This window comes from Pipra filicauda, unplaced genomic scaffold (assembly GCF_003945595.2).
Source record: "Pipra filicauda isolate LSUMZ 115617 unplaced genomic scaffold, ASM394559v2 scaffold218_size1660888_pilon, whole genome shotgun sequence".
Lineage (NCBI taxonomy): Eukaryota > Metazoa > Chordata > Aves > Passeriformes > Pipridae > Pipra > Pipra filicauda.
Window position 1 is genome coordinate 911,902 of NW_024104330.1, and position 14,686 is coordinate 926,587.

Genomic DNA, 14,686 nt, shown 5'->3' on the forward strand with positions numbered 1-14,686 from the left:
CATCATAGAGTCTAATTCTGAAATATAATTTGGGTGATGTTGTAGAGGAAGAGTCCATATATGAATATTTATAGGAAGCCTTCAGTAATCAGGAAAATCTTTCAGCATGCCTTCAACTTGTAACGTGACCTAATCATTAAGAAGAAGCTTTGTGTTTTCTTAAAAATAGGTAGCCATAAGGGCATTCTTCAGTGCTTCCCTTATACTGGTTTGAGCTCCCAGAAACAAATCAGCAGTGTAGCACTGTGCTACACAAAATTGCTCCAGCTCTTATTTCAGTGTTTGAAAAAAAATTACAAGATCCAGTGATCCTAGAGATTTCTGAACTAAGTTCTTTCCCAAAACTTCCTGATATAAACTAATTCCATTCCTGAAGTCTCTGTGTAACATTCTTTCCTCCTGACTTCACCAGCCAAAATTCATATTTATCTACCTCATACAGAAAAGATATGTTTAGATTATTCAGATATTTTCCCTGTAGTTATGTTTATTGTCCTGAATTATAACTTCCTGGGCAGCTCTTTGATTTAATAAGGAAGAAAACTATTTCCAAATAAAGCACTGTGTATTTCATAGTGAAGTGTATATATATATATCTATATATATATATCTATGTATATCTCAATAGAGTTTACTTGTAGGTCACTTCAAGAAAGGAATAATCTCTATACACTCTCAGCATCTCACCTTTTCCTTGCAGTTTAATGCCTCCCATTTCTAATAGGAACACTAGAACAATAAAAAGAAGATCTGAGAGAGCGTTGCAGAATTGACAGTTGAAAGCTTCAACTACATTCATACACGACATTTAAATAAGGTTCAAGGAAGTCTATGGCACCGTATCCAGAAGGAAACACTTGGACTCTGCATTAAACCAAAATAAAACTCATTGTGCAATTGTCAGCAAAAGCATTCATTGTGTGTCCCAGTACCCAGTTCCCTGTGAGTGTGTCTGGTAAGCTGTTGCAGTTGGGCTTTTTGCCATTCCAGCATGTGCAGTTCAATATTTTTTTGCTTTGTTTTGATTTTTGCAGCTGTGTATTCTTCTCCTGCTGAACATCAAAAATCTTGAAGTAGTGCCAATCAGATACAGCTGAATTGACTTTACTGCAGTAAAAAAAAAAAAAGATCAGCGTGCAGTTTATTATTAAAATAGACCATTCTAAAATTTTATTCCCATCACACCAGAGAGCTATATCCATTTTTGTATAAAAACTTAGCACAAATAAAAGGAACAGCAGATTATCTGGCTTTAAGACCATATCCTATTTTCAGCTGGAATCATGGGGTAGTAGACCTCAAGGGTAGCTGTGTCCAGTTCATTTAGTTGCCCTTGGGGAGCTCTTTTGCTCCCACACCCTGTACAAAACCAGTAAAACAGACAGAAACATCTTCATGATAGCTTAGATAAGTTGCAAAATGAAAAAAAATATGTGAGTTTCAGGTTGTTTTAAAATAAAAGCAACTCCAATCACATGACTTATAAGAAAAAAGTTCAAGCCTCCCCTGGGCCAATAATTTTGAGGAGTTATTTTGAAAACAGTGGTAGGAACAATGCTAAGCAACAAGGTCTTGGGATCATCACACACGTCCCCATGGTGCCCCAGCTTCATTCAGTGTAACTGTGACTTTACCACATGACATCTTTGTGCTCAGATAGTGGGTTGAAACACTAAACTCTGCACTGAAGTATCTCTGATTTGATAATTGTTCCAAGACGAAGGAAGAGTGAAGACCGTTACCACATCAACACAATGAAGAAGATATTTAGCACAGTTATTACAAAGTGCACTTATAAAAATTACCAGAACAGCATTAATTTTGTAAGACAAGTACCTTTGTAAATAAGTAAATTTGTTCTGAAGTCCTGCCAGTTGTGGACAGACCAGAGGTACAGAAAAGAGAAGCATGAGCTCAAGCATGAGCTTTTTACTCTTGCACTTACAGAAGAAAGTAATCTTAAAATGATGCCTATTTCTCTGGAAAGAATAGTACATGCAAGCTAAAAATAAGAGCAAATACCTCAGTGTTATTATAGTTCAGGAAATATCATCTGCCAATCTGGCTATGTCTGTTTGGCTAAGTGTTACTGCAAGGTGGGAGGCAGACTCAGGAATGGATTTAAAGCAAAAACACTTATCCAGCACCTTTGTTGGCTGCAACCCAGTTACTGCTTTGGTCAAAGCATTCACATTCTGATCAGCTGATCTCAGCTTTGGATGAATCCCATCCGTGTGTGATGTATCCAGTCTTTTCTACCAAAAGGGCCTGAAGTCCTTGGTAAAGTACAAAAGAATTTAGGATCCAGCCTTCCAGAGAGCTCAGGCTGAAGCAAGTCCATATCTCATGTTACAAAAGGACAGTCCAGGTGATGGACTAACCACCTTTGAGAGGATTTTTACCTGCACTAACTAGCCATGAAAGCATAATTTAACACTTGGATAACAAAACACAGCAGGGTCCACAGTCATCGAGACTCTTGATCTTCAATTTTCTGGCCATTTTGGAGTTATGCAACAACCTAGAAAAAGACAACTTACTGAAATTATGCTACAGTAATACAGTTTCATCTATATAAACAAGAATAATGGTTTTCAGTCCCACTGAAGGTCTAACTACACCACATCCTCTGGGAATTATGACTTCCAGTGTTTAATTCTGCTTTGTGTGAGCAAGTCTTCCCTTTTGTTTTAAATTTCAGCATGATTCACTTTATTTTATTTATCATTCACTTCTTTTGTTATGAGAAATCCATGTACCAAAGCCTGGTCTCGGATTTCTGGAACTCAGCAAGAGCTGATAGTATGATTCATCCCCTCCACATCTACCCAGATTATGTTACCACTGTTCCAAGTGTGCACTATCAAACAGCAGGTCAACATCCTGTTGACTGCTCTAGAGTATGAGCAGATGTGCTTTTCAGTGGTGTGGGACATTAGATTGGAGAGGAGATGGGAGTCAGTGGCTCTAAGGCATTCTGTCTGACCTTTGGACATGACATTATAGATAGTCACAGAGACTCTGCAGGTCACTGTCCACCGAGCTCTTGACCTTACACATCTTCCCTCCATGGTGTCATTAAATGGACCACAGTTCATGGAAAGCCAAGCACCAGGCTATAGAGAAGAGGTAGATTCTCCTTATATTTTCATTTTACAGAGAGATGGCATGTTTTGAGAAGGATTTGCATTGCAGTGACACTGGAGGTTCCCCTGCTTTTTACAGACACAAATGTAAGAGAATTTGGTCCAAATAAACTAACAGATTAAGTGGGGGCCTTAAACACAAACAGTCACACTACATACTTTAACTGCAAATAGCTGTGTGATAACGCAAAGCAGGGGTGATGCTGTGTTCCAGGGATAGGCATATATTCCACAGGCTCAAGTGGAAGTCAGAGGGGTGGTAAAAATAAAGACATATGCCTCAGATACAAAGTAGGAAGGAGAGCTGAGCTCTTATCTGCAGAGTAAATCCTTCTCTTTGGCCTTATGCAAGGGTCAAGAACTTGCTCAGTAACAATTGCTGTTATGACTGCAGACAGAAAATTCCTGCTCTGCGTTCCAAGGATTTCAAAATCTAGTTGCACTTAAAGTCACTGGCCACATAGGCACCACATAGGCACCACATAAGACATGAGTTATACTAGCACCATAGTCCATCCGGGGTAATAAATCTACATTGATCCCTTTCACATAGTCACAAAGACTTCATTCTCCTTGACATTACACCAGACCTGAGACGGTCCGTACAGAGGATGAGTATTCTGGGGCCAGTATTCCTCACCCTCTCAGCACAAAAATAAATGAGAAACAAAAGGAAACAAGAGGACTGAAGGCAGAGGGAGACCCTACCAGAGAAGGTAACAAATAAATAGACTATTATTCCTTCCAGAGATGAAGAGGAAGATAATCAGTAGAAAATAGTATCTCATGGGATGTCCAGAGCCAATTGCTACATCCTCTCCTCAAATGTCCAAGTGAGGGATCCAAACATCTTCTCTGAGTCTTGGAGGCTGTCCAGGGTGGGCAATGAAGGGATATTACTGAGGGTTTTCCATTCAACCTCTTCCAATCTTGCCACTGTTTTTACAGGCTGAGATCACAGGTTTGGCATTATGTTTTCTCATGAAAATCCATCGAAGACAGGGATTTATAGTCTGATGTCCTGTTGCTGTAAGGCATAACTTCCTGAAGAGAGACTCTTTCCTTTGGTTTATTTATTTATTTTCCTTCAAGTGCAGCCTAAACCCTCCCTTCCTGTTGGGAGCAACAGCTGCAGCATGCATCATCGGCTTGCCAAGACCAAATGACTGTGAAATATCATTTATCTTGGAGCAAGATAGTATCAAAGGGAACAACCATGTGGGCCTGACTGTGCATTCATTACATAGCTGTGCTTAGGAGAAGCAGGATAAATTGCAGTATTAGAGGTAAAAGAGGTCCCTCTTCTGAGCTAACACTCTTGGACCTGAAAGGATAGTCACATCTGAAAGCACTACTGAGACGAAAAGGGAATTTTGGTTTCCGTACTCAGGAAAGCACTCTGAGCTTTCAAAGGCTGGAGATGTAAAAGTATTCACCAGGGCAGGAAACCAATACTTTTGTAGGTTAATGGGAACATTGTGGCCCCAAGAATTGGCTGATGAAAACCACAGAGCTGACAAACACACTTCCTAGCATACCTGTCTTATCCCACAGATCTGGTGAATCCTGTGTGAATGCCACAGTCCTTAAATAAAAATTGCTTTCAGCTCCCCTTCTGTTATCTCCCTTTAAAGTTTTTTGGGGGCTTTTTTTTTTTCTTTTTTCTGGAAGCAATGGCTATTTAAAGGTTAGATGGTTAAGAAAAACTGGAAATTAATGATTAATCACATACACTCCCCACCAGCACTCCACTTCCATCTTTTGCTTTGGTTCCTTTGTTGCCTCTAGTCTCCCAGGATCAATTGGCTGAGAGCACTGGGATGCTCTTTGTTTAGTGCCCAGTCTCAGTCTCCTTCAGAAGCATGCTGGACTATATGGTTCTTCCCTTTTCAACATCACATATTTCCTATTAATGATGAGTGGAAAAGGTCAGAGAGGTCTCTTCAATGGCCTAATTGAAGGCAAACAACAGCTTTGGGAAATGGCTCTCTGATTTCTGGGAATCCCAGTCTATTCAATAAGCAAAGAAAGAAGTCCCAAGAAAAGGGAAGATGTCGAGATGTTAAAGTGGACTTTCCCACGTGGGCTTGGTTCTGCCAGAATCCTCCTATATAAATTTGGGTATAACTCCTCCAGTGATTTTAGTGATGGAAGAGTAGCTTTAATAAGAACATAGACAGACATAGAAAGTGTTGCACAGATGGAAAGGGGTTAAGCACCAGGAGCTAATTGGACTCAGTTTAAAGTAACCCTCTTGAATACATGCATTGCCACAATGCTCCTGGGAAGGGTCTAGACTACCAGTCCTAACATAATAAAGCCATCTCAACCACCATCCTTCAGTTTATATGCAGCAGCTAAGGAGTCTTTTCTCTTCAGAACAGCAGTTCTGAAGTTTCTCAGGCATCATACAATAGTTCAGCTTGGTTGACCTTCATGGCTGGGCTTCGCGAACGAAGATTTGGGGATTGACCTTAAAGACCATCTAATTACAACCCCTCTACCATGGGCAGAGACACCTTGTACTAGACTAAGTTGCTCAAAGCCCATTCAACCTGTCCTTGATCAGAATGGTGAAAGATTTAAATGTAAAAACTTTGCATGAGAACAATTCTCATGCCCAGAACAGAAAGCCCCAATTTTACCTGTGCACATTGTGTTTCAAGTACAGAAGAAACAGTAATCAATTACCTGTCCACCAGTATTTTCACAGAGAAGCTATTTGGTGTAAATTAATGTCACACTGGAAGTTGAAACAAGAGCAGCAATGTCAGGAGCTTTTCCTATTATTTCCCCCTCTTTGTTTTTTGCCTTGCTTTGCTCTGTCTATCACTAAATATTCCAGGACTCTCTACCACAAGCCCAGAGTGTGGAAATGCTGACCAAAGCCATTTACTGTGTCCATGCTCACAAACAAGCTTTATTTGCCATTGGCATGTAAATAACTAACTGTTCTTTCCACGCTATAGCTGTTAGATAAATACTGTGGACCAAGTTTGCAGCATTGATTTCTTGTAGGAGGTCACTGAGATGATTTCACAGAAATATCCTGTGACAGTTTTGCAAAACAGGATGGTCTCAGTCTGAATTTCATGACTCTGTTTTTTTCCACTTCCATACAGTTGGTGACTGTGTTTTTGCTATCACAGGCAGGCTTTTAATACATCCTGACTCACAGACTCCAGGAGAATGGAAACTTTGTGTACTCATCTTAGTGTCTAAGGCATATGCATTAAAAATTACCTGTATTTTGGTACAATCTAGAAGTTGCAGTCCATGTCAATTGCAGTCTGACTGTGTATGCACACTTACAATAACTGCATACCACTGACTGCAGTACAGCATGCAGGCAGCCAAACAGATAGCTTTAAATGGCACCAATATAAACAAGGGAGCTGGTAGCCTAGTCCAGGATGAAAAACCTGCTGTGGAGTATGAGTAAATTAACCTCTGCAGACCAATTATTTATAAACATTGCCTGCCTGTAGATTAAATAAATATACCAAGACTAGGAGGAAACCAGTTGTCTCATCTTTATTCTACTGATGGCAAAATGGGGTAGAGATTAAATATTTTGCCAAAGGTGCCATAAGAAGCCTGTGTCAGGGCCAGGAATGGAGTTGCCAGTGCCTCAGCCTGTGCTGCAGCCACAGGTTCCCTCTCGTTTTGAGCACAGTGTAGATTCACGCTATATGCTGACCCAGTAAATGCCATTCTCAATTTTCACCTGTTAAAAGGACAGAATTAGTTAGATTGTGAGTGCTAAGGATGATGCTGGGCAATGAAAATTGAAAACCTTATTTTCAATTTTACCCACTGATGGTAGGCATTTTGGGGAGTCAGCAGCAAGTTTTGCACTTAAAGAAATAATATCAACATCTGTGGTTAGGAGTTTGGGAAGCGCATTTAATAGGTGTGTCTACATTTGGCTAAGAATGAAAAGATCATTTTCTTTCCACTGGTTGCTGCCTAATAAAAGCAAAGGGGTGGAATATATCCAACTTGCAAAACTTGAATACAGTTACTGCTATCTGCAAATGGGTGCCCCTCCCCGCTCATGTGAGCTACACAGGCAAAAGAGAATGACACATGTGCTGTTTCCTTTTCCAGTTGTAAAGGGGTCAGGAGCCAGGCAAGGAGAGCCCGAACAAGAGAAGCATTTTCCTGGGTTCTTCCAGCTGTTCTGTTCAATCCCGCCGTCAGTTTTGAGCAGGGAAGAGAGACTGTCAACACAAATAAGGCATTTTTCAAAGGCGTAAATTATGAGTTCCCAAAACAATGCGACATCTCAACCACGTGAGTACCCTTACCCCCCCCTTTCCTTACAATAATAGTGGATTTATCAGTCTGTCGCTTAAGGAAAAGATTGTCTAATGCATTTTATATGGGGGAAAAAAAAAGAGAACGCCTGAGACTAATTCTGAAGAAAAAAACAACTGTGAAGAAACTGTTTTCTTTTTTTACTCTTTGTGTTTGTGTGCGCGCGCGTGTGAGTGAAGAACTGAAACAGGCGCTGCAAACTCTGGCTCCTGAATAGAACCAAGCAAAGTTAGTAATGTTTCCGCCTAAACTCCAGCTTAGAAAAGTTTCATTTGAATGTTTCCCCCCCCCGTTAGGAATTAAAATACAGGGCATTTTGAAAGCGTACTGACACTTTTCTGAGACATTATTGGTGTTGCCCAACTTGCATTTAGAGTTTCAAGCCGTCTGTGTGTAACATGAGACGCAAGCCACAAACTGACAGACTATATTTAAAGCCACAATGTGTTTCTGCTCTTGGAAATTTAGAAACATGGGCTTACGGACAACCAAACTGGTTTCTCAGCAAGAGAGTACAGGAGGGCAAGTTGTCTGTTTGCATAACTCCATATATTTCAGTAAATTTTAAAGGAGAGAATTTGGCCTGAACAGTCAAGTGAACACAGAGGTTCAGCTGCAGAATGGTAGTGTTCATTTTGGTATAGTGTTAAAAAGAAAGTGGAGCGAAAGGAGGTGGATTATCATTAGATAAGCTGAGAAAACTCTGAGGTTTTGGTGCTGCAATATATCCATATTTTTTCCATGGTTTTAGTGTGATCTTTCCCATTTAAATTCAAGACAGTGCTTTTGCTTTCTGTTTAATAAATAAACTGCCAATAGCAGAATTGTTTATCATACAGTGCTACTGGTCGTGAAGGCAGAAAGTACAGACAGCATTGCCCGGAGCAGCCTGCAATTCAGGGTTTGATCCAGATATTGCTGTAAGGATATTTGTTTTGTATGGCTGTAGACACTGAAAATATTTCCCAAGCTCTGAATGAGGCGGGCTGATCCAGCAGAAAAGACACAGTAAGCGGAATCTCTGGAATCCCAACCAGCAATTTCTATTTACAGCATTTGGTGTACACTTTTTAGTCCTTTTTGAAAGTTCTAACTGACAAGAAAGATTAAATTCTACCATTATATTTTATTCTATTTCACTCCACAGTTCAGAATATTATAGCTTGTTTTCTGTTATTGATAGGAAAGAAACGTGCAGGCTAACTCAAGATTCTGAGGGTTTGGGTTTGGAAAAGCTTGAGTAAATTACTGCCATTGGTGCTCTCCAAGTGTGTCCAGGATGGTGGTCATGACTCATGGATGTGCATCTTGCAAATTGTGAAATATCAGCAAGGGTCCAGATCCCATTTTGCGTCTTTAGTGACAGGTTTGTCCAAGTGACATATCCGGGACCAGCTCTGTAGTCCTGAATGCATTACAAATCACTTCTCTGACAGACCCAGGTTGTCACAGGATGCCACAGAAGGCCCTAGGGGGGATCTGGATGAGAAGTTAGTGCCCCATGGGGCCTTTTGTCTGTTCATAGTGAAAAAAGGCTGATACATCAGGTTCTCTTGTTTTTTCCAAAATCTGGTCAGGAATTCTCAGCTTGAACTATTTTAAATCATATGATTGTCTGGGAAAATAAATGGCTTGCAATACAGTTAGAAGAAGTATTCTATATGAAAAATAGTGACAGTATATTCTTTAATTGCCCTCATCATTTCCCCTACTGATTCAGCAGAAGGTCCCTGTATTTTGTTTAAGTCTGTCTTTGGTTATTCTTTTTTTTTTTTTTGTTCAAACTGCATGGGTCAAATTTAGAATTTAAGAACAAACTTAATTTAGAGGAAAGTCTGATAGTACCATATTCCTATGTAATTCAAGCTTTGTTTTAATAATGGTTGAGGTTTTGAGGGAAGGTCTTTAGGAAAAGGATCTTATTTCCTAGTATAATTCTTGTAGTTTTTTTCAAGAAAAAGACATTGAAAGTTCATTGTATTGACAGGTACTGCACAGCATGGACAGCAGATGTTTGCCAGAGAGGCAAAGTGGGAAAACAAAATTTGCTTCATAGCCACAGTGAAAATCTTTGGGATGGGTGTGAAAATGCATAAAATATCAGCAAAAACCTTTGACTATATTGAACATAATTCTTTACTGAGTACCTGCAGATGAGACCACAGAGCAGCTGCCTACTGATGTAAACTGAACAGTGTTAAGTTACCGAAAAGCTCATGTCCTTTGCTTATCTCCTTGTATTCACTCATGGCTGATAAGGAATTTTTATTCCTTCTATAAATACAGCATGATCCTGGCAATCCAGGTGGGAGCAAGCTACTGTTTCAGATTTAAAAAATTCAACTCTGTGAACTCTGCAAATGTATTCTGCCTTTACATGGGGAGGTCACACCATCTAACCTTGGGCACTTCCCATGCCCAGCTTAGATATCCCACCAACCTATCTGTATACAGAACAGAGTCAGGGGATACAGTGGTTCAGCCTGCTGATGTTGGGCAGTGGGTGTATATTTACTACACTGTTCATTGTTAATGGACATTTGTGTGTGGCTAGAATAAAATAGAATACCTAAGAAAAGAAGCTAAAGCCAAAAAATTGAGTTGGGCTTGAATTTTATTGGCTCAGATTCAATATAATATTATGCCATGGATATATCTTCAGTTTCTTTTTTTTTCCTTCTTTGTTGTTGTCTTCTTCCTCCTCTTCTTCTCCTCCTCCTTGTTTTTCTTCTTCTTTTTTTTCCTCTTCTTCTGATTTAAAAGGGACTTAGCCTGACTACAAGAATGTGAATTTCTTGATTTTTAAATGCATCACTTTTAAATGCATTGCCTTCTGGTGATGCATTTCCTTCCTCCCACCTCTGCTCAGATGTACAAGCAGTAGCTGCCTGACTTCCTATGAAGCCTGAGAAATTCCATAGGTTTGGCAATCTCTGTTCAGATGGCAGCCTTTTTGCTCTTCCTTTTAGACTGTACTGATCCTATTTTGACGCAACAGGACAACTTGAATGAGGTGAAGAACTCACACAATAAACACCACTGGGTCAAAGGTTCTATCTTGGGAGTCAGTGATCTATGTAAAGCCATCTTTACGGGTCAAAGGTGTTCATCCCCTCGGAGAAGGTGCTCTGCAACTTACAGGATTTAATCTGTACTCGGCATGCTGGAAATGTTTTATCTGAGGCCTCTTACAGTCCAAATACCAGCTGTCAAAGGAATTAGTGATTAAGGAGTGCAGTCTGTGGAGGCTTCTCTTCCTCATCACCTATCAGCAGATAAGGTCTTCCTTCTGGGTGGATAGCGAAGCAGCGTGATCTGTGCTACGTGGAAGAATTGGCCCAAAAGGAAAACAGGAAGCAAGGCTGGTCCTCAGCCCACGCTCAGCTGCAGAGGAAGAGTCTGAGAAATTGGATGAAGCAAAGCCAGCCTTTTGAGCTATATGCACTCTACCTGCATTGCCATCTGTCATCCAGCAGTAGCCCAAGTACAAGGCCTGCCCTGCTTAGGGGAGCAGACCCTGGTGCTGCCCTGTCCTATGAGCAGGAGGTCTTAGCTCCATCATGCCAAGCTTCTCTACCTGCCACAATAACAGTAGGGCTTCTGGGAAAATGAGTCCTGTATGTGTGGGCTGTCCCCTCCAGAGAGGCTGAGAGCTTGGCAAAGGTGGCCCCTGATAAAGGCAGAGTGATTTATGGCTGTGAATGGGGAATCTGTTTCTGAGAACAGCCTTGCCCAATCTTTAACTCATAACGAGATATATTTTGGGGCTGGAAACTGGTCCTTTAAATGTTACTTGAGCAATACCACTTACCTTTCTCATAGGGCCTGTGAAAACCTTGAATGAACCCTATAAGGTTTTAATCATGTTATTCACGCCTTGGCAGTAGATGTGATTTCATTGCCCTTAATCAACAGAAGCACTTGCCTGTGATAGTAACTAATAAACAAAAACAGAGGCTATTGATTATGAAAATTTGGTCTTCACTGTTAAATCTGTGAGCATTTATAGGCAAGGAAGCCTATAGACTATAATAACCTCTCATTCTTAGCACAGAAGTCTCAAAACATGTCCCACAAGCATTTATGTAAATTGAATGTCTCTGCTTTTATGTTTGTTTCCCACCATTGTGCATATGAATAGGAAAATTTGGCTTTATACCCCAGGGCTCTCCTGACACCCTCATTGCCTGACATGTTGATGTGAAAGTCTGGGAATTGAAAGGCTCAGAATGTACCTGAAATTTCAGTAATTAACTGCAGAAATGTTGGCAAACCGCTGAGATGGAGAGAATAGAGGAAATGTTGACCCAAATAGGAGTCCGCTGTTTTAAAATACACAATTCTCAGCATTTCTGGTCATCAATTTAAAAAAAAAAAAAAAAGAAAGAAAAATATTTACACAGCAGATGTTAAAGATTCAGGTTATGGCATGTTATGTGCTTAAGCATATAATATTACATTAATAATAATACACATTAATATTACAGAATTCTGCAGTGTCTGCATCTCATTGCTGATACTGCTGCACCTTTCTCTCTAGGCTCTTGTGGAATATACCCTGTATCCATCACTGTTCAAATGACTAAGTCCAATCAGCAAAGTCTTTTGTAAAACAGGCTTTCAGGACTGCATTCTCTAATGAAAGTCTGTTTGTGTGTCTGCTCTATGGAGTGCCTGTCTCTATTGTTGGAGAGGGATTAGTATTCCTATAGCATAGAGAAATTCAAGCCAACAGAGGGATCTGATTGTACTACGTACTCTACAGGCACCTCTTCTTCAAAAGGCTGGTAGACTACGTAAAGAGGAGAGATTACAGGTAGCAGAGAAATGACTGCTTTCCATGGACACTGCTGGTGAGGCAGCTTTAGCTATGGGAAGGAATTTATAGCAGCCAGGAGGTAGAAGCTGATTTGATTCCAGTAGATCTACTGGGGTGACAGATCTTTACTTCCCGCTCCCTAATTTTGTAATGCATGCTTAGGAAAAAACCCATAGTTCAGAAGTCATTTAGCGACTGGCCTACTTGTTTCCCACAGAGAGAGCAGAAAACTTTTAAAAACGGCATTAAGCATAAGCAGGATCTTTTTTTTTTCTATCTTTTACTTCAAATACAAGTGATAGAAAATGCATGAAAAATTGGGGGACACCCAGGTGCCACAGTGACGAGAATATATGAACACCTTAGGTGGGCAAGTATTCAGACAGCAGACAGATTGTGTTTTATTTAGTTCTGAAAGACTTAAATTCCTAAGTCAAACAAATTTGAAAGTGTTACCCCGGTAATGAGTTGATGAAAAATTCACCAGCTTCTAAGCATTCTGAAAAACTAGTTGGTGAATGAAGAAAAGTGGCACTTGGAGAAATCAGGTTTGGTTTGCCAACAATTTATGAATGTGGATAGAGAAAAGGACTGTCTTCTCTGGATAATTTATTCATAATCAATAACTCAACTGCATCAAGTAACGATAGTTACTTGCAGCATTATAACAGCAGCATTATAATGCAGCATTATAACAGCAGACATGCAGCTCATAATTTGTAGCTGAAATAAGGTCTGTAGTCCTCTGTTTCTCCAAGAGTCAGCATGATCTAATTCACACCAGATTCCTATCTCTGCTATGTTAGCATGGAAATCAAATGCACTGTCTGTGCTATGCTGCTCCCTTACTGCAAATGTACCTTGCACGTGTAGTTTCACCAATGAGACATCTGGCTAAGTGATTTTCCTCTTAATTAATCATCTCAAATGCAAAAGAGGCCAGTTTCTCATATCTGCTTCTCTTCTGACATATGTTTCACCACAGGATTCTTCCTGATGAAGCAGAAAACTTCACTTCAAATCTCAATGGGTTAAACTTGTTCTGCTGCATTGGAGTTTTAAAGCGATTTTTTCCCCCCTTTCCTCTGCCTCTCTTTTTCATCTTAAGAGAAAAAAACAAATTCAGTTATTTCATGAAGGTCTACCTCTTTCTTCTTCAGATAAGCCCTGAAATGGAGTTAAGCTTTTTATCAGTAAGTTGCAGGGGGACTTTCAAACACACCCTGAGACAGTTCCATGTTATCATGAGTGATAAATGCCTATTTTACTGGGAACTGCATGTTTAAAATATCTAGTTTTATGAGGCAGTCCACACAATAAAGAGCATGTGTGACAAGGTCACAGCAATGCAGAATCAGACATCAAGACCTTACATATTTGTAGATATTTAGAATTGCAGAGACTGTTTTACTAACACCAAACCAAGAAAAAGAGTTTGACTTCTATATATATGCACATATATAAACACACAGAGTGTATGTATATATAATATACTGTATATTTGTATGCATACATATACAAAGACATACATTTGTATATACACCACCCTTTCCACTACTTATATGGTTTTTAACTAGTCAGACTTCTGGGTGTGGAGCATTTTATTTCCCTGACCATATCCAGCAATACTGACAAGCTCATGTTTCCCTTTTCAGATGATAAATATCTTTAAAAGCAGCAGAAAAAAACTAATATAATTTTGAAGGCTTAGCAGAGGAATAAATTCATTAACAAGAAAGGAAGAAAGAGGGTGATTAGAGCTATAGGAAAAAAGTTGGAAAACATTATAAAATACCTTTTTTATATGATATAGTAAAACATTAAACTTATACAGACTATCCCTTGCAGATGTCAGATTCAGGTGTCTCTGCTGAGCATATGAATATACAGACAAAGCCTGGCAGCTCATGGTGATATAGACAGTGAATCACTCTGTGTTTTGAATCTAAGCACCTACAGGATTTGCCTGAATCCATTGAGTAGACTATTACAGGACCCATGTTCACATATAAAAAAATTTCCAGAGAAATACAATGAAATTTACTTAAGCAACAAGGAGGAAGTAGCTGTTCCATATGATCAGGCTATTTAAAAGGCAAGAACCCATTTTACAGATTAGTAAAGACCAAGTCTGCACTGTTCTTCAGGCAGTGAATGGTTCAAGTTTAAACCTTAAGCAGGCAGGAGATTTGGTCAGATTTGTGTTCCACTTGTAGTTCATCTGTGCTGGGAGAATTTGTTAGCTGCATCTTCAGGACAGTTTTCTAGAAACACTGGTCATATTAGTATATTCATACTGAAATAAAACTTATTCTTTAAAGAACAACTACCCTCCTTTGGAAACAGAATACTTATTCAAGAATCATTTCAATCATATTACATAATTCTGTGTCCACCTCAA

At 39.6% G+C, this 14,686-nt stretch overlaps 1 protein-coding gene across 1 annotated transcript in view; it reads left to right on the forward strand.

The window, feature by feature from the left end:
* The first annotated feature begins 7,263 nt into the window (after window positions 1-7,263).
* GYPC (glycophorin C (Gerbich blood group)) overlaps window positions 7,264-14,686 on the forward strand; it is a 30,601-nt gene continuing 23,178 nt past the window's right edge. Inside the window, exon 1 of the mRNA XM_027734721.2 lies at window positions 7,264-7,442. Coding sequence (XP_027590522.1) covers window positions 7,409-7,442 — 34 coding nt within the window. The 5' untranslated portion in view covers window positions 7,264-7,408. The remainder of the gene's footprint in view (window positions 7,443-14,686) is intronic.